Source organism: Ranitomeya variabilis, chromosome 6 (genome assembly GCF_051348905.1).
Source record: "Ranitomeya variabilis isolate aRanVar5 chromosome 6, aRanVar5.hap1, whole genome shotgun sequence".
In the NCBI taxonomy this organism is placed as follows: Eukaryota; Metazoa; Chordata; class Amphibia; order Anura; family Dendrobatidae; genus Ranitomeya; species Ranitomeya variabilis.
Window position 1 is genome coordinate 65,633,719 of NC_135237.1, and position 19,069 is coordinate 65,652,787.

Below are 19,069 nucleotides of genomic sequence, written 5' to 3' on the forward strand. Positions count from 1 at the left end.
GCGTTTTCGGGTATGTTAGGTCTAACGCACAGCAAACGGACGCGTTCGCTGTGCATAGACCTCTATTGCTAACGCATGCCAACGCAATGGTACCAAGCGTTAGCGCGATTGTAGAAGAATAGAGATTTAGGGCATCAGCGTTAGCGCAATCGTTTAACGGATCCGTTAAACGGCATGGCACTAACGCGATGTGAACCTAGCCTTAGAATTAAACCAGAAAGAAGCAGCCGATCTCCAGGAAATTAAGCAAAGTGCGGATTTTGTCACAAAAAATGATTCAGCAACTCTGTGGAAACAATCTCAAGAACATGTGACCTAAGAGTGTGACATCTAATCTCTACACAGGGTTTTTGAACAGGGACTGTTGAATTTAAAGGTGCATTTAGATGGGCTGAGAATCGGGTTCCGATTATAAGAATCACTGTTATCAGCAGCACATTACTTCATGTCTACACGTGTGTTACCAGTAGAACCGTTGATCCAAAGACCAGTCATGATTTAGCAATATTTGCAAACAGAGAGAGAAAGCAAACTCTGCTTGTGTGGACTTAAGGTACCTTCACACGAAACGACATCGCTAGCGATCCGTGACGTTGCAGCGTCCTGGCTAGCGATATCGTTTCGTTTGACACGCAGCAGCGATCAGGATCCTGCTGTGATGTCGCTGGTCGCTGAATAAAGTCCAGAACTTTATTTGGTCGTCCGATCGCTGTGTATCGTTGTGTTTGAAAGCAAAAGCAACGATACCAGCGATGTTTTACACTGGTAACCAGGGTAAACATCGGGTTACCAAGCGCAGGGCCGCGCTTAGTAACCCGATGTTTACCCTGGTTACCAACGTAAAAGTAAAAAAATCAAACAGCACATACTTACATGCGTCCCCCAGCGTCTGCTTCCTGACACTTACTGAGCGCCGGCCCTAAAGTGAAAGTGAAAGCAGAGCGGTGACGTCACCGCTGTGCTGTTAGGGCCGGAGCTCAGTCAGTGTCAGGAAGCAGACGCTGGGGGACGCATGTAAGTATGTGCTGTTTGTTTTTTTTACTTTTACGCTGGTAACCAGGGCAAACATCGGGTTACTAAGCGCGGCCCTGCGCTTAGCAACCCGATGTTTACCCTGGTTACCCGGGGACCTCGGCATCGTTGGTCGCTGGAGAGCTGTCTGTGTGACAGCTCTCCAGCGATCAAACAGCGACGCTGCAGCGATCGGCATCGTTGTCGCTATCGCTGCAGCGTCGCTTCGTGTGAAGGTACCTTAACCCTAGAGAAATGAATGAGAGCTAGTGGGGTGATCTGGGGCAGCACACGTCCGTATCAGAGGCAGGTAAAATCCCCACACCTGACGAGGCAGGCACACGATCGGCATGTATCTTGTTTATCAGAAAAGGATTCGAGCACGATACCTGCCGATCGTACAAGTGTCTCGGCAAATGTGTGCAGTCGTAACGACATCGGCACAGATCATCTATGATGCGGAAGTGAGAAGTGCCAAATAACTCCTTTAAAAAGACCATTGGAGATATAACCAGTACGGGGCTTCTCTTCTAACAAAACTTAGTCCAATACTATAATGAAGTTTGACAAGTTCCTCAATCTTCTCACTTGGGTCGCTATGAGCAGAAACATACAGTAAATCCATATGTATGCAATGCACACCAACCACTTCTGTAAAGGCCGTCCAAGCAAATGACAGCAACATTTCTCATGATACATTTCAACAGTAAGTATAAATCAGGGACAGAGTCCTTTCCTACCTCGCACCGTCAGAGCAGGAGCTGTATATAAAGTGCAATGGTTTCAAAACATTCTCTAGTAGTATCTTTGCTATAGGAACTCTGGAGACGTCGCTATATTCAATGCTGGATGGAAGTTTGTTGTTAATTAACAAGAAAAGTGACCTGTAGTATCCTGAGAAACAAAAGACAGGAGATTTACATTAGAAAAAGGTAAGACACTCTGACTTATTACCGTAAGGTATCTGCTTCTATAGGATTACACCAGGTTTGCTGGCCTAGGAAACACACGAGTTTATCCTGTAACATTCGCATGTAAAATGATACCCATTCTTCACATGGACATTAGCAAATAAGACTCATCATGACCCTATTTATTTGTATGCAAACCTTATCTGAGCATGCTTTAATCTGGGCAAAGGTCACTGTGAAGGGACAGAGTGGAGGTAACCAGTAACATCACCCATTGTGAATGTTGGATCATGTGTTCTCTACAGTAATTAGAGGTGTTATCTTTCATTGTCATCTGTCTGTGTTGATAATGAGAGTGCTAAAAATCTTCTGTAAAGAACAGAAAGTAGAAGTCTATTATAAGGCTGGGTTCACATTACGTTTAAAGTAGTCCGTTAATGCTGCCATAAAGCACTATTTCGGGCGCATCGCTAGCGCACGTCCACAATGGGCGTGCGCTAGCGATGTGCCATCATTGAGTGACGGACCCTGGGACGCGGGCTGCAGCGTTTCCGGGTCGTCACCACTAGCGCAGATAGAGCATCTGCTAGCTCTATCTGCGCTGGCATGTCGGCACTTGCGTTAACGCAGCCTGTTTAATGCATGTGTTGAACAGGCTGCTTTAATGCAATGTGAACCTAGCCTAAGGCCTTGTAGCCAGTGTGAGAAATGCAAGATTCTAGTTTTTTTTGTTTATTTTATTTAGTGAGCAGTAGGGAAAAAAAACATTTAAAATAAAAATCTTTCCATTTTCTGATAATACTTAACCTTTAAAGCAATTTTATAATGGATAAACTTGAGCAAAGATTAAATAAAAATGAACAGTTGAAAGAAGAATAATGACGGCAGCACTCACCAGTCTTCGCACACTGGTTCCTTTATTATGAAAACATTCTTCAAGGATCGGGGGGGTGTATGTACATAGAACGTGATAGCCGAACGACGGCCGTTTCGCGCCCTCCCGGCGCTTCAAAGGGAAGGAGGGCGCGAAACGGCCGTCGTTCGGCTATCACGTTCTATGTACATACACACCCCCGAGCCGTGAAGAATGTTTTCATAATAAAGGAACCAGTGTGCGAAGACTGGTGAGTGCTGCCGTCATTATTCTTCTTTCAACTGTTCAAGATTGTTATCGTCTCGGCTCTAGCACCCGAAGTCAGCGGGTTGATTGCAGCTGTATGGATTGCAGGGTTCACAGTCAGTGACAGCGGTAGTGCGGTCAGCTGTTTACTACTATTTACATTATTAAATAAAAATGCTAAAAAAAGTAACTTGCTGATATCAGAGCAAAGCTTTAGCTTTTCATTGCTGAATTATAAGGAGGATTCCAGCCGAGAATATATTCTAACATGCCAATATCATTAGTGGTCCTAAAGGGAACCTGAAACCAGAAAAAGCACTATTAACCTGCAGATATGGCATTAATCTGTAGGTTAATAGCGTTATTAACCCGATTGGTGTCTGCACTTAGCTGAACACTGCAGGGAGAAAATGAACTTATTTCCGCCAGCAGCATTCCGGTTTCAATTACGGGGGCAGGGCCAACGTTGGTTTAGTCGCCGCTCTGAGTATATAAAGCAGCGGCTGTAACCACCTTCCCCGGCCATGAGCGACGCTTGCTCTGCATTGGTGCTGGCGGTCAGTTAAGTTCATTTTCTCCCTGCCAGTGCTGGTTTAGTCACTGCTCTGAGAATAGATAGGGGCCTGATTGACACAGACTCTGCATTAGGGCCGGCTGCCAGTCATGGCCGGGGGCACGGTTACAGCCGCTGCTATCTATACTCAGAGCAGTGGCTGAATCAGCGCCAGCGATGTTACTAAAGCCGAAACACTGCCGGGAAGATTAAAGCTCATTTTCTCCCCGCAGTGTTTGGCTAAGTGCAGGCGCTGGGCAGGTTAAGAACGCTGTTACCCTGCAGATTAACGCCATATCTCTGAGTTAATAATGCTTTTTCTGGTGACAAGTTTCCTTTAACAAAGCATTTTTAATTTTACATTTTGTTTTAACAAGCACTTGGCAATTTTACCCATTTACTAACACAGGACAACCCTTTTCATTTTAACTAGGCAATAACTAACTTTTAAGGGGGAGTTGCTAAAGAATCAGACTTTGTCGGCAATAAAGGGGGTTGTCCCACAATTACCACTTATCTACACAATAAATGATAAGTACCTGATTACTGGGGATTCATAGCGATCACGAGACTGGTGGCGTTGTGTCCACAAGCATGTAACTGCTCCATTCATTGTCTATTGGATTCATGGAGCTAGTTGAACACAGCGCTCCGCTAGCTTCATTAGACCCATAGACCAAGTGCAATAAAATGTATTTTATTTGGCTTTTACCGAAATATATATCTTTTATGTATACCAAGCAGTATTCTAGCCCCCAAAAAACAAATCACCTGTGCAATTTACCTACCTTTCTGAATCATGTAGTGCAAAATTTGTTCAACTAATGAGGACACAGTCATGGCGTCCTCTAGGACAGGCAAGAAAGTGTTTTCGGATGAAAAAACTTCAACCATTCTCATGGGTAGTGCAACATTGAGGTTGTCATCGTAGCAATGCTGTAATAACCTACATTGAAGAAAGTTAAAGGGAAAGATAAACATGATTTTATATAGAGGAGCGTTTCGGAAATCAATCTTTATGCATGTGATCGGACATTGTTTCTTCTAAACTGCTGTAAAATGCAAAATGCTCTGATAGATATGAGAAAGATGTAGAACTAAGAATGATTAACCACACAGTGCACTGACGTGTTCTCCGTCCGTACAGTCATTAGGCAGCTGTACAGCGCAAAAAGGCTATTCTAGGCTACTACCGTTAAGAAAAAAGTTTTACTTGAGAAGCTCAAATGGGAATTTTCAACCCCTTTTTGAAAAAGGACCTGAGGTCCATCCGTCATCTGATCCTACAACCTCAGTGGTCAGGTGACTGTATAGACTGGACATCATCACCGGAGGTTTCGAAGGTGAAACTAACACGCCTTTCTTTATCATATATAGATTCCTTATCATTGTCCCCATCGGGGCTCACAATCTAGATTCCCAATCAGTATGTCTTTGGAACAAACACGGGGAGAACATACAAACTCCTTGCAGATGTTGTCCATGGTAGGATTTTTACCCAGGACCCCAATGCTGCAAAAATCTACACTGATCCACCGTGCTGCCCAAATATCACTAAATAATGGAAATCAGATCTTAAATCTAAAAAAATTTCTAAATTGTTTGGTACAGGCCCGAAGTCTGAGGCTGCGCTATTAAGAAATTTTCAAGTGTTTTTGCAGTTTATCTCTTGAAGCCCTTTGATTGGACAGTGCCTAGTTTGGAGTGTTTTCCGTAAAAAGACGCTTCAAAGAATGGACATGTACTTTCTTGACTTCAGTTGTTTTTGAAAGCCCGGAAGCTTTTAAAAGACCCTCAAAAGCCTGAATATATAAAAAGCAAATTGGTTTTGCAACAAAATGAATAGGAAGAGTCTTTTGAGTGTTTTATGAGCACTTTTTTTGTATTCTCTGGAGCAGAGCTGCTCAAAAACTGTCGGAAAAAGGTGCAGTGTGAACATACCCTTAGCGAGAGTAAAAAAAAAAAAAAAAAAATCACTCAGTAGTGCAGCCTCAGGCTTCGAGCTTGCAACTACATGTAAGTGTATGGAAACTATCCTTAGTACCCTCCTTTTGATTCTTCTGTTTGCAATTTCTAGGCTTGTCATTGACCCTTCTACATATAACTACTGAAGTGAATACTATCTCGGCCTTTTGTGGCTAAGATGGGGATATATATGTCCAGGTGCCGGCTACAGTTGGTGCGGCTACATAAAATGTTGAGCACACAGCTGTTCTGTACCCCCATGAGTACAGCAACGCACAGTTGTATCTGGAACTCATTTTAAAGAGAATCTGTCAGCAGGTTTTTACTATGTAATCCGAGAGCTGTAAGATGTAGTGACAAAGTCTGATTCCAGAGATGTGGCTATAAGGTGACGTTTCAATAAAAAAAAGTGTTTTATCAGAAGGCGATAATCACTTCAGGACTAGGTGTCCCATGCCTCCTAGTCAACAGCTTTGTGTAACCCCGCCCCCATCACTGATTAGCAGCCTTCTATACAGTGTACACAGAAAGCTGCCAATCAGTGATGTGGGTGGGGTTATACAGGGCTCAGCATTCTGAGCTCTGTAGCAGAGAAAACTGTGATTATATCAAAATGACAGCATGCAGCCCAGCAAGTGAGACATCGCTTGAATCAGGCTCTTAGGCCCTATATCATGCTGCTCTCGGATTATATACCAAAAACCTGCTGATAGATTCCTTTCAAGTACTGAATGAATAAAATACCAATTGTGACCTACTTACCTACAACATAACCCCAAGAGCCTCTTGATTTGGTACAGACAAGTAAGTCTGTCTGGGCCGATGAGTTGTTTTACAAACAGAGAATTGTGTTTTATCAAGTTCTGACAAATCCATATCTATAAAGAAGAAGAACATACTGAGTCGTCTCTAAATGACATGGCCTGATAAAAAGGAAAATTAACTCAAGGAAACCATCCCTCTAGCGAGAGCTCAACTTATAAATTGGAAAGATTTTTGTTCATAAACTTTTGACCAGGGATTACAGCATCAAAGGATTTTCCGATCTTAAAATTGTGAAACTGCACTAAGATTAGTAGCTGACTAATGCCCAGAGATGCCTGCTGCTCCCCTACTCACATGGCCATGCTTCCTGTATCCTTAAGGACCCCATACACAAAGTCAGCCGAAACCACCGATGTCTGCAGGATTGTCTGAAAGCCTAATATGTGTGGGGGTCTCCTGGCAGATGACGTCAGAAGACAGGAGAATCGCAATGTTGGAATTTCCAGGGTATGGGGAAATTGAGCGAGATCTCAGCTAAGTATCTGTCATGTATGGGGGGGAAGGGGCGTTAACACATCACTCATCACGACTGCTATCAGAACAAATGTGCTATACCGAGCTGGGCAATATAATTAAAATACAAGTTACTTCTCAGCTATGGAGGAATTATTGTGCCAGCATTCAGATAGACTTAGGTACTTTTCTGGGTTTTTTTTTTGTTTTATAAGATCGGAAAACACCATAAAAGTAAACAAAATTGCAGATTGAAAAACATAAAATTAAAGGGGTTTTGCAGAAACTTACACTGATGGCCTCCTATATAGAGGTAAGTTGCTGGACAACCTCTTGAACCTAAGCATTAATTTACAACAGGCTGTCCTACTTATATTGTATTTTATCAGATCAGAAAGAAGGGTTTGCTATGTTCTAACAATGGAAAGACCATCAGTTATGTTACATGTAACTACAGGAACACGTCACCACTTTCTTCATCTCTTAAGGTACCATCACACTCAGCGACGCTGCAGCGATATAGACAACGAGCCGATCGCTGCAGCGTCTCTGTTTAGGTCACTGTAGAGATGTCAAACACAGCAACTCCAGAACGATGCAGGAGCGATCCTGTGACGTAGCGGTGACTCACTGATCGTTCTCGCTGGTTGTTAGCTCCATGTAAAACATTGCTGACATCGTTGCTTTTGATGTCAAACATGACGATACACGCCGACCTGACGACGAAATAAAGTTCTGGACTTCTAGCTCCGACCAGCGATATCACAGCGGGATCCAGATCGCTGCTGCGTGTCAGACACAACGAGATCGCTATCCAGGACGCTGCAACGTCACGGATCGTTGTCGTTCTTGTTGCAAAGTTGCTGAGTGTGATGGTACCTTTACAATAACCTGGTGGCAGTAGCTCTCTGTCTACCAGTAATATAACACAAAACTTTGCAAAAGTATCCACATCATTATAGAGTTATAGAGTGTGCTGCCAACAAAAAGAGGGATTCTTATTTCACGGTGAGGTTGATTGCACTTTATCATTGACCTTACCAAACGCTTTGAATCTTCAGTCTGTTTGTAAAAAAAGAGCAGTTTCCGCACAAGAAGTGTAAGGTTTTTTCCATCTGCTGAAGGTATACTGGAAGTAGCTGAGCTAGCACAGAAATCAAACTCGCTTCTTTGGATAGAGTACTAAGAAGGAAGAAGAAGCATTACAAAGTTAGCATCACTTTTTATTTACAGCACATCCTGCATTGGACTACTGTACCCAATTTATTATATATTTTAGGAGTCAGAGTTGGTCCATTTTACACCGACTCCACAGCCCTGTGTACAGATAAATCTCGTGTTCTTGTGTGCACCAGCTGCAGGTATCACGCACATGTCCTATTCTTTACAGTAGAGTAGGCTCTGCACAATACCTGCTGTTTGTGCATGCAAATATCTGTAGAACTAATGTCATTGATACCGTTCACCTCCTGATGTGGAAGTGGGCAACGCCAGATTACCCCTTTAAAAGGTATCTGTCTTCATTAAGTCAAGTACTTTTTTGCAACTGAGGGTAGAAAGTAATGGAGAACCAGTAACTGAACAACACCAGAGTCCTCTCAATGCAATACTTGCACTGCCAGTTTAGGATTTTCATTAGCTAGAGCCTAACTCCGCATTCACACATCCAATGTCAAGGTCAAAGTACGGACTATGAGGCATGGACTGGAGGCAAGTCTCCTCCCCTAGACCTGACAGCCAAGGCATATATGAGGCTGTCAAGTTCGGATCAAGAGACTGGAGGTCAGTCCATACTCGGACTGTGACCCACGAATGTGAAGATGCAGAACAACACTGTCTTACAGGCCAATTAGCAGTAGAAACGTTGAATACAACAGTACAATATAATACATACTTGCTGCTTTCTATCCTTGTATCCTCTAATATAGGACTGGATAATTATTGCATTCTTCAGTCTTCTCCTTTCTTCCTGTAAGATACATCATTAAATCAGATTCCTGTGAATTAATCAGTTCATCACTTATTTTCACAATCATAACATGGTGAATAGACCATAAACTAATAGCATGAAACTCTACTACAGAACAAATAAACAATATCCACTTAGAAATTAGCAATTTTCTACTAACAAGATCCAGTAGCAGAGAACATAATGTGGTTGCGGCTCTCCATTAAAGGGCTACACATTAGATTCATTCAGGTAATAGAGGTTGGCACACGTGCACACATAGAACTTTTTTTTTCACTTTTTAATACCACATTATTTGTACCTGGCGTGTTCTTTAGAGATTTTAGCTAAAAACCAATGGAGATGATGACACTGTAGATTCATTAGCATTACCCTACCTCCCTCTTTCGCCTTTCTTCCTGGGTTCGATGAAGCAGAGAAGCTTTTTCTTCCTAGAAAGTAAATTTAAAAAGTGTTAAAATATACAATCCTCATCCAATATCTTAGATGGAGGCATCATACGTACACTCAAAAGACTGCTAAAATCCAAATTCAATTTTAGAGATGAAGTTTTTGTTAGAAAATACATTTAGTATACTAACAGATAAACAGTATGTGAAACATAATCAAGTAATCAACACTTCTCCCCTTTAGCCACCAGGCAGCCTTAAAACTCACCTTGCTAAAGAAAAATATTCCCCAGCAAAAACTGACTGAGCACTCATAATAACAGCAATTATAATAGGGAGAACTGTGCAGCCGTTAAACAGCTGTGCAGTCATCCCCATCTCCCTCCTCTCATCTGTATGATCAGTGGAGGGAGGAACAGGGAACTGAACAATCAGATCAGTATCCTAATACAAACTTTGGTGTCATTGTAAAGAGAGAGAGATGGGGAGAGATTGTGAAAGAGTCTGCCAGAAGACAGAATGGAGAGGAGTCTGTGTGAGAAAGGGCAGACCGAGGAGAACAGTCTGTGTGAGAAAGGGCGGACCAAGGAGAACAGTCTGTGTGAGAATGGAGGAACCGAGGAGAACAGTCGGTGTGAGAATGGACCAACCGAGGAGAACAGTCGGTGTGAGAATAGACGGATCGAAGAAAGCAGTGTGTGTAAGAAATGGTGGACCGAGGAGAGCAGTCTGTGTGAGAAAGGGGGGACCAAGGAGAGCAGTCTGTGTGAGAAAGTGCTGACTGAGGAGAGCAGTCTGTGTGAGAAATGGCGGACTGAGGAGAGCAGTCTGTGTGAGAAATGGTGGACTGAGGAGAGCAGTCTGTGTGAGAAAGTGCTGACCGAGGAGAGCAGTCTGTGTGAGAAAGGGGAGACCGAGCAGAGCAGTCTGTGTGAGAAAGGGGGGACCAAGGAGAGCAGTCTGTGTGAGAAAGGGGGGACCAAGGAGAGGAGTCTGTGTGAGAAAGGGCAGACAGAGGAGAACAGTTGGTGTGAGAAAGGGTGGACTGAGGAGAATAGTCGGTGTAAGAATGGACGAACCGAGGAGAGCCATCTGTGTGAGAAAGTACTGACTGAGGAGAGCAGTCTGTGTGAGAAAGGGGGGACCAAGGAGAGCATTCTGTGTGAGAAAGGGGGGGATCAAGCAGAACAGTCTGTGTGAGAAAGGGGGGATCAAGGAGAGCATTCTGTGTGAGAAAGGGGGGGATCAAGCAGAACAGTCTGTGTGAGAAAGGGGGGATCAAGGAGAGCATTCTGTGTGAGAAAGGGGGGACCAAGCAGAACAGTCTGTGTGAGAAAGGGGGGATCAAGCAGAACAGTCGGTGTGAGAAAGTGCTGACTGAGGAGAGGAGTCTGTGTAAGAAAGGGGGGACCAAGGAGAGCAGTCTGTGAGAGAAAGGGAGGACCGGGGAGAGCAGTCTGTGTGAGAAAGGGGGGACTGAGGAGAGCATCTGTGTGAGAAAGGGGGGACCAAGAAGGACAGTCTGTGCGAGAAAGGGCTGACTGAGGAGAGCAGTCTGTGTGAGAAATGGTGGACTGAGGAGAGCAGTCTGTGTGAGAAATGGTGGACTGAGGAGAGCAGTCTGTGTGAGAGAGGATGGACCAAGGAGAGCAGTCTGTGTGAGAGAGGGTGGACCAAGGAGAGCAGTCTGTGTGAGAGAGGATGGACCAAGGAGAGCAGTCTGTGTGAGAGAGGGTGGACCAAGGAGAGCAGTCTGTGAGAAAGTGATGGGAGTGTATGGACAGCAGTCTATTTGAGGGGAGGAGGTCATAGTGAACATTGTGTGAGAAACAAGGCGACATGGGAGATAGGGCATGTCTAGCTATTTTAGCTTCAGCTTTCCAGCTACAGAGACAATGCCGTACCTAGAGAGGACTTCCCTGGTGGACACCACCACGTAAGAGTACCTGTTTTTTCTGCTCTAAGCCACTTAGAATACTGACATCAACCCCCTTCCCTGCCCTAGACCACCAGGGATGCAGACAATTATCCAATAACTACACTATCACAAATGAGGTGGCACTTTACAGCCATATATATTTGTTCCTGTAGAAGGAACAGCACCTGAGCACAAATGTCTCTGCTCAATAGCGGATAAGGATTAGAGGGAATATCGGTCACTGAGCTCTTGATACATGGTTTGGTCCCAGGGCTCACACAGATGCAATAACACTGCACCCTGCCATAAAGTAAGTGCTAAAACCCCTCTAAACACTTTATATTCATATATACAAAGGCTTTATTGGAGAATATTAGTACTGGCAGTCTCCACTACTATTCAACAAAGGGAAACAACACTAAATCTTCTCTAAAAATGGGTTAAATGTCATTCTACGTGATCAAGTAAGTGAAAATACCTTCAAGGCCACGGACAGCTGTTCATCATGAACTGGATAACATGCCGACTGCTATATTTGTGCCATCCTGCCCAACATTTGGAATAATGCCTGCAGAGCGTCTCTGTTATAGCAGCACACGGGAGGCCTAAATAAAGCCGTACTGCACAGCTCTCAAAGAATAATCAGAAACGTATACAGTATATCTTATACACAGATATACTAGAATGAGGGCGATGTCTAGGACAGGACCACTGCGCCCGATGGACTACGGTCTCCATACCACAAATGCCATTGCTGCCCCTCTGCACACACATTTGAGCACACAGACACAAGTGTATTTTTGGGGGGCAAATCTTATATGAAAATACAATGTGATTATTTCTTACCTTTCTACTCGCTCCTCCCAGTGATACCTTTGGCCTGGTTTTGAAATCTCCCTCAAAGCTGAACATGGCTGCAGCTTATCCCATCTAGGACATATGGTGATGTTGGAGGGTCACTAAAAACAAAGAAGTCAGGAAGAAATTATGCAATAAAACAAAACAAAACAAAAAAAACAATCTAAATATTGCACAGCGTTACTTATTTTTAATTATGTTTTCTTTTTTTGTGCATTAAAAGGGTTATTCCCGTAAGGACGTTGATTACCTTTCCACAGGATAAGTGAATAAAGGGAGTCGGTCACACCCAAAACTCAAATTAAACCATTTATAATACATATAGGGGACTTACATGTCTAGGAAAAATAATCATAAATAAACAAATAATCATCCCTAGATAATGGAGACCCCACCTCCCCCTGCAATCAGGCATTTATCACCATTTTCTGTAAACAGGAACATCATGTCTACTGTAGGACAACTCCTTTGATGACTAGATCTCAATTCAGATTTTAGCTTTGTTGTTTTCAGCCATTTTTTACAGCAATCTCGATTTTCTTTTTTTTTTTTTTTTGCCAAAAGAAAGAATTGTATTTACTGTTCTTTTTGCCCTAACCAGTTTTGACTGTGACTAAGAACCAGTGCATCAGCTGGTGGTAAAGGAAAAGCACAATCAGGGTCTCTGTCGTCCATGTATGTCGCCAACAGTCGCTCCATGCACTTTCCTCCTTGAGTATGGAGCTGGTGGTAAAGGAAAAGCACAATCAGGGTCTCTGTCGTCCATGTATGTCGCCAACAGTCGCTCCATGCACTTTCCTCCTTGAGTATGGGGAGACCCGGGTCCCCATTCTGCCGATCAGTGGGGATCCCATTCATCGAACCTCTACCAATCCAATGAGCGGGTGATAAATGCTTCGGGCTGGAATAATTGTACTCTCCCAATCCTCCCTTTATTTATATAGGGAGCATAGCCAGTAAAGCATTAGCCGGGTCCCATTATCAGACACCAGCTATCAGTCAGACACCGGCATGTTGTGCGATATACAGTATGTATGGCTGGATAATTCATCATTTGTGCATCTAGGCCACAAGTAGCATAGAGGGGCCGACTTTTGGCATGGCTGTGCAGCTGGACATCCCTCATACAGTACCGACAAGGAGTCAAGAATTCCTGGATCGCCCTCCTCTCCCCGCACATTGACAGCCCCACAGCTTAGCACAAGCTGAGCGGCAAATATACAATATTTCATCTATTATGTTTGTTGGAAGCCAAGATCTGGACCTTCCATTTCAACCTATAAACCATATTGGCCTGATTCACACAATGTTTTTGTAATTCCAAATTTTCCATTTGCTTTTTTTTCTTTGTGTTTTGTTTAGTTTAAATTACGTGGGGAATTCATGAGATCATATTAATTTTTTTTTATTGGAAAAGAAAATCATAAAAAAAACTTCCATAGAATCCATTGGTGTTAAAAAATAAATAAAAAAAAATCAGATCTGTTTTTTTATTTAAAAGTGAAAAAGTTCAGCAAATAATTTTTTTTTACCAGATGCAAAAAATGCAAAGAAAACAATACACATTTGACTTGCGTTTTTCTCATTATAATCTACAGTATGTAAATACAAACATATCCATTAAGGTACATGTTTAGGGTCTGTGCACATGTCTCAGTTTTGGCATACTTTTTCTGTGCAGTTTTTTCACAAAACTTGGAAGGGTGTCTGATGTCAACAAAGTGAATTGAGAATCCAGATGTCTCATCCACACGTTGCTTATTTTTTTCAGAGGAGATTTGGTGCAGATTTATGGTAAATCTGCAGAATGTCAATTCTTTCAGGATTTTGGTTGCATCTTTCACCCATAGTAATAAGTGGGGAAAATTCTGCACTAAAAACGCATGTAAAAATCGCAGCAATCCTGGTCACCACAATAACCCAAGTGAAGTTATCCAGGCACCATCGTATGACATGGGACTAATGTACACTCAGAGGCCTTTTATTGGTGTCATCATAGTTCTTAAAGGGAAAATGTCAGCAGAAAATGACCTATTGTTCAAACAAGTGCTTTATGAAAAAATTATTATTTTTTTACATTTGATTTTTTTTTATGTTCATATCGATATCTATATAATAAAATTAGAAACCTAGCAATTTTCACACTGCCACCCGTCCTTACATTAGGCTCTTACTTCCTGTTTTGTACAGATGAAGTCACAGCTCACCTCCTCCACCACGACATTTGCCCAGTTTATACTTCCATACAATGTGGTCTTTCTCACTCTATTGCTGTTAAGATCGATATGAAGAACAAAGTAATTTTAGTATGAAATTTAATTTATTTTTAATTTATAATAGTGATATGAAAAAAAAAAAAAAAAAACACATTTAACATAAAAGGCGAGTTTAATAATCACAGGTCATTTTCCGAGACACACTCCTTTAAGAATGAGGTCTTTATAGAGAAAGTAGTGCTAAGGAATCTCACATTTTATGATCGGTTTCATTGCTTTTTCTCAGTCTGTCGCAGAGATATGACGTTGTCTGATCTGTATAAATGCTTTTCTACAGAAGGACCTTAACAGGCTGCACATATTTCCTGCAGAGGCGCAAACCTGACCTGCCAGAAAATACCCAAGGACCAACAGTGAATGGACGGAGATACTGTTCACTAGTCGCAGTAATTAGCTGAGCTGTATTTCCAGTAGGAGCCATGCATGAAGCTCAGAGTCAGTAGCCATAACACTCAATGTGCCCTAGAGTCTCTCCACATCCGAGGTCTGATCAGCTCGGGCATACGCATGGACAACCCCTTTAAGTACTGGACATTTATAGATCTGCAATACATGGTTATAATTTTCAGTTTGACAAGTAGTAAAACTAATTGAAGAATTCCCAGACACAAGGTTGCCTCAGCTGGCCCTTATGTGGCCCCTATGGTATGGGTAACCTCACAGCAGTAGCGTTGACTTGAAAAAGCCTCTTCTGCAAAGCTCTGCACCCTAGGACTACTTAAAGAGAGCTGTCCATCATACATTCATATTACAGGTTTATTGATTATTGTGAGGCATTAATGATTAAGGCAGATTGTCATTACTGTATAGTGACTGAATTACATGGATATAAATGTGTTATAGTGCAAGAAAAGTTCCACTGTCTATAATGAAAAAAACCAAAACACTTTCTGAGAACATAAAGAGGTATTCTTGTTGGAAAGTGTTTATAGGTGGGGGTCTGACAGATGAGACCACCACTGATCGCCAGAACAGGGAACTTTTATCCCTGTCAGGGCGCAGTCAGACGGCCCTATAAATGAAAGCGAGATGAGAATGAAGAGCGGGGCCCGGCTGGGGGCCATTGTGATGGTTCATAGATTTCTATGCTCGGGTCAGGAGAGCTGCACTCTGATTTATACAGCCATCTGACTGCAGCAGAGATGAGCACGCCAGACAATCGCTTCATTCATTCTCTATAGGACTGATGGAGATAGCTAGGTCACATCATAGAGAATGAATGGAGCAGTAAAAGTGCCCTGGTCTATGGGGGTCCTGGCAATCGGAATCCCCCATTATGAAGTTATCACATAGCCAATGGACGGGTGAGAACTTCTCCTGATCAGGAAACCCCATTACACAGCCAACGAGCCCTTTCAATCCCTAGAAGGGGCCCTGTGGGACTTGTTCGGATGGCGGACACCACTAATTCTATAGGGACGGTTACTCTTAGGACATAGGTGGGTGAAGGAGGCAGCGCTGTGGGCGAGGCGACAATGGGCACTAGGTACAGCAGGCTGCATCCACCACAGGCCACCATGAGCCCCATGGCTGCTGCACACAGGCTTCCTGCACAGCACCAGGGCCAGTGAGGTCACGTCCATGACGTCACAGCGCTAGCTCCTAGATTAGGGCGCCTCTGGGGCTTCCCTGCCACACATGACTCAGCAGCGCGGACACATGACACGGGAAGGAGGCTAGCACTACACGACGTGCCGGACTATGGCTGCCGTCCGCCCCGGTCCTCCCTCCCCGGCTCTATCACAGGTGACTCGTTACCTGGGAGCTCAGACCGAGCACCACTCAGCAACAAAAACAGCAGCAGCTCTGGACATTTCCCTTGACAACGGAAGTCCGGCCCCTAGCAACCCGGCTCAGTCTGTGCATAACATTGGTTGCTACCGGCAAGTAGCCTCTGCCTCTGGTTGGAGGATAGACACTGTCAATCACATGTCTTCCTGCTGCGTATTGACGTCACTGGGTATTGCTACGGATTAATAAAGCTTTTGTTGAAAAAAAAGACAGCGATTCTCTTTAGCTGCGCCGCCTCATTCGTAATGAATGTTTACGACGTTACGTCACACGTGACGTCTGCACCACGTGACTTCTGTGGCGGTCGCGCTGCTGCCAGTCACAGTCAGGGGTTGAGGCTGTGTCTGCTGCTGTGGTGACGGACGTGGACGGCCAGGCCCAGCGCCAGGCAGAAAGTCACCCTCTAATCACAGTTGTGTTATTTCTTCCTCCCTACCGCCATTTTTATGGCATTTTTACCTCAGTGACTGTGTAACCTTAGACCAGGATTACACGGGAGCTGTAGTGGTGATCAGAGGATGAGCCTAGTACACGGGATGGGTTTCTGGTCCTCGGTGGGCTATAAATGGAGGAAAGAGTTAATAATAGTGAACATAAATTCCCTTAAAAAACAAAATTTTATTATGTATCCATATAAAATTGCACCTATCCCAGTGTTCTCATGGCAAAAAAGAAATCTGCCAAAGATAGCTAAAAAGGTGACCACGACTGGCATATACCCTGCAATATCCTAACTGTCACCTGCCTTGCTGTGGAGGTTGGCACCCTAGATAACGCTTTTTTGGCGCCCCCACTCAACGTGGACTACCCCTCACTGCCCTATCTCACCCTGATATAAAGGTGGGAAAACAATGATAATAGAACAGAAATGAAAAAAGCAAAAAAACAGTCACAAAAAACTAAATATAATAAAAATAGCAAAAAGACCAGAGCAGGACACATGCAACCATTTATGATAACAATCTTTGTATAAGCATGACTGCTAATTGCTATCCAGTAGCAACGGGTACATTGCCAGCCTTGCCATATACAGATATCAATACGGCAATACAACAGTATCAATGCACGAAGAAAAAAGGAAAATGCCCATACAGTACTATATAGAACCAAACCCTAGCATAAATGATAATCTAGTAGTCTGGACAATGCCGATAGATGGGGCCTGTGACAACAATAGTCCATACAAAATGCGCCGTTCAGGCTACACAATAGTAAAGATGGGTAACACTTATCCTGATATTGTACGCCTCAACGCGTTTCCCCGTGGTGCGGTTCATCAGGAGGCCCGTCATATACATCAGATACCAGATGCCATAGATATAAAGCATTCGTGCATTGATACTGTTGTATTGCCGTATTGATATCTGTATATGGCAAGGCTGGCAATGTACCCGTTGCTACTGGATAGCAATTAGCAGTCATGCTTATACAAAGATTGTTATCATAAATGGTTGCATGTGTCCTGCTCTGGTCTTTTTGCTATTTTTATTATATTTAGTTTTTTGAATTTTTTGTGACCGGGTATATGCCAGTCGTGGTCACTTTTTTAGCTATCTTTGGCAGATTTCTTTTTTGCCATGAGAACACTGGGATAGGTGCAATTTTATATGGATACATAATAAAATTTTGTTTTTTAAGGGAATTTATGTTCACTACTGTTTTTCTGAGTTCCCATGATTATTTGGATATGTTAGAAAGAGTTAATAACTCTTATTTCTATAGCGCCAGCCTATACCGCAGCGCTGTACAATTCAGAGGGACTTGTGCATGCAATACATAGAGCCATAACGGCTCCTTAACCCCTTCATGACCTTGGGATTTTCCGTTTTTCCGTGTTCGTTTTTTGCTCTCCTCTTTCCCAGAGCCATTTTTTTTTTATTTCTTCATCAATATGGCCGTACGAGGGCTTATTTTTTGCGGGATGAGTTGTACTTTTGAACGACATCATTGGTTTTACCATGCCGTGTACTAGGAAATGGGAAAAAAAATTCCAAGTGCGGTGAAATTGCAAAAAAAGTGCAATCCCATGCATGTTTTTTGTTTGGCTTTTTTGCTAGCTTCACTAAATGCTAAAACTGACCTGCCATCATGATTCTCCAGGTCATTACGAGTTCATAGACACCAGACATGTCTAGGTTATTTTTTATCTAAGTGGTAAAAAAAAAAATCCAAACGTTGCTAAAAAAAAAAAAAAAAGCGACACGGATGAAATCTGTGTTTCTGCCTCTATCTCCTGCTGTCTTCCGATTACATAGCAAGAACCTGACAACAGATTCCCTTTACAAAATGAAAATGCAGAATTCATCAATCCCTTATAACATAAATCAGATCTCTATGTAATGTGAATAATGTTACAATAATAATCAACAGTGTATGATGGCATACTCGTACATAATGTATGGGCAGAAGGTATAAATGTTATTCCACACTATACTCATTAGATGAATGGACCTTTCAGAAGCCTCCTAAGATTTTTTTTTGTTTAAATGTGAGTTTCAGTTTTACCGTATAGTGACCATGGTACATCAAAAAACCCCAAACAACAATTGTGGAATTCCACTTTTTTTTTTGCAATTTCACCACACTTTGAATGCGTAACATAGAAGAACACGCAGTATGAAAGAGATGTGTGCTAACACTTGTCTATACAATTTATAATACAAAGTTTCTCATCTTCATTTCTACTTTTGATTTATGACAAAAAGGTGTAGTTACTATTTAACCCACAAGGTAAAGCTATAAAGAATTGTGTGATTTTTTATCTCACTACAAAAATAAAATAAAGACCAATCAAAAAGTGTTATACATCCCAAAATAATATCACTGTAAACTGCAATTCATCCTGGAAGCCCTCACTCAGCTCCGCCAGCAGAATCATTTCAAAAAACGTACACGTTATGGCATCACAAAGAAACTTTTTTTTAAGTTCTCAATTTTTTAAAAGCAATAAAATACACAAAACAAAAACCTGTATAAATTTGGTATCACCGCCATGGTATTACTGCAGAATCAGATTACAAAAAAACCTGA

The 19,069-nt window shown here is 42.6% G+C and overlaps 1 protein-coding gene across 4 annotated transcripts in view; it reads right to left on the reverse strand.

The window, feature by feature from the left end:
* Positions 1-16,197, reverse strand: part of UBE3C (ubiquitin protein ligase E3C) — a 119,332-nt gene extending 103,135 nt beyond the window's left edge. The window contains exons 1-8 of one of the 4 annotated variants that reach the window (XM_077268575.1): positions 16,007-16,197; positions 11,961-12,073; positions 9,185-9,238; positions 8,733-8,807; positions 7,880-8,020; positions 6,323-6,438; positions 4,384-4,541; positions 1,752-1,905 (exon numbers count right to left, since the gene is read on the reverse strand). In XM_077268575.1, coding sequence (XP_077124690.1) covers positions 1,752-1,905; positions 4,384-4,541; positions 6,323-6,438; positions 7,880-8,020; positions 8,733-8,807; positions 9,185-9,238; positions 11,961-12,026 — 764 coding nt within the window. In that variant the 5' untranslated portion in view covers positions 12,027-12,073; positions 16,007-16,197. The other 3 variants (XM_077268578.1, XM_077268577.1, XM_077268576.1) reach the window with 3 other exon arrangements.
* Positions 16,198-19,069: the final 2,872 nt, after the last annotated feature.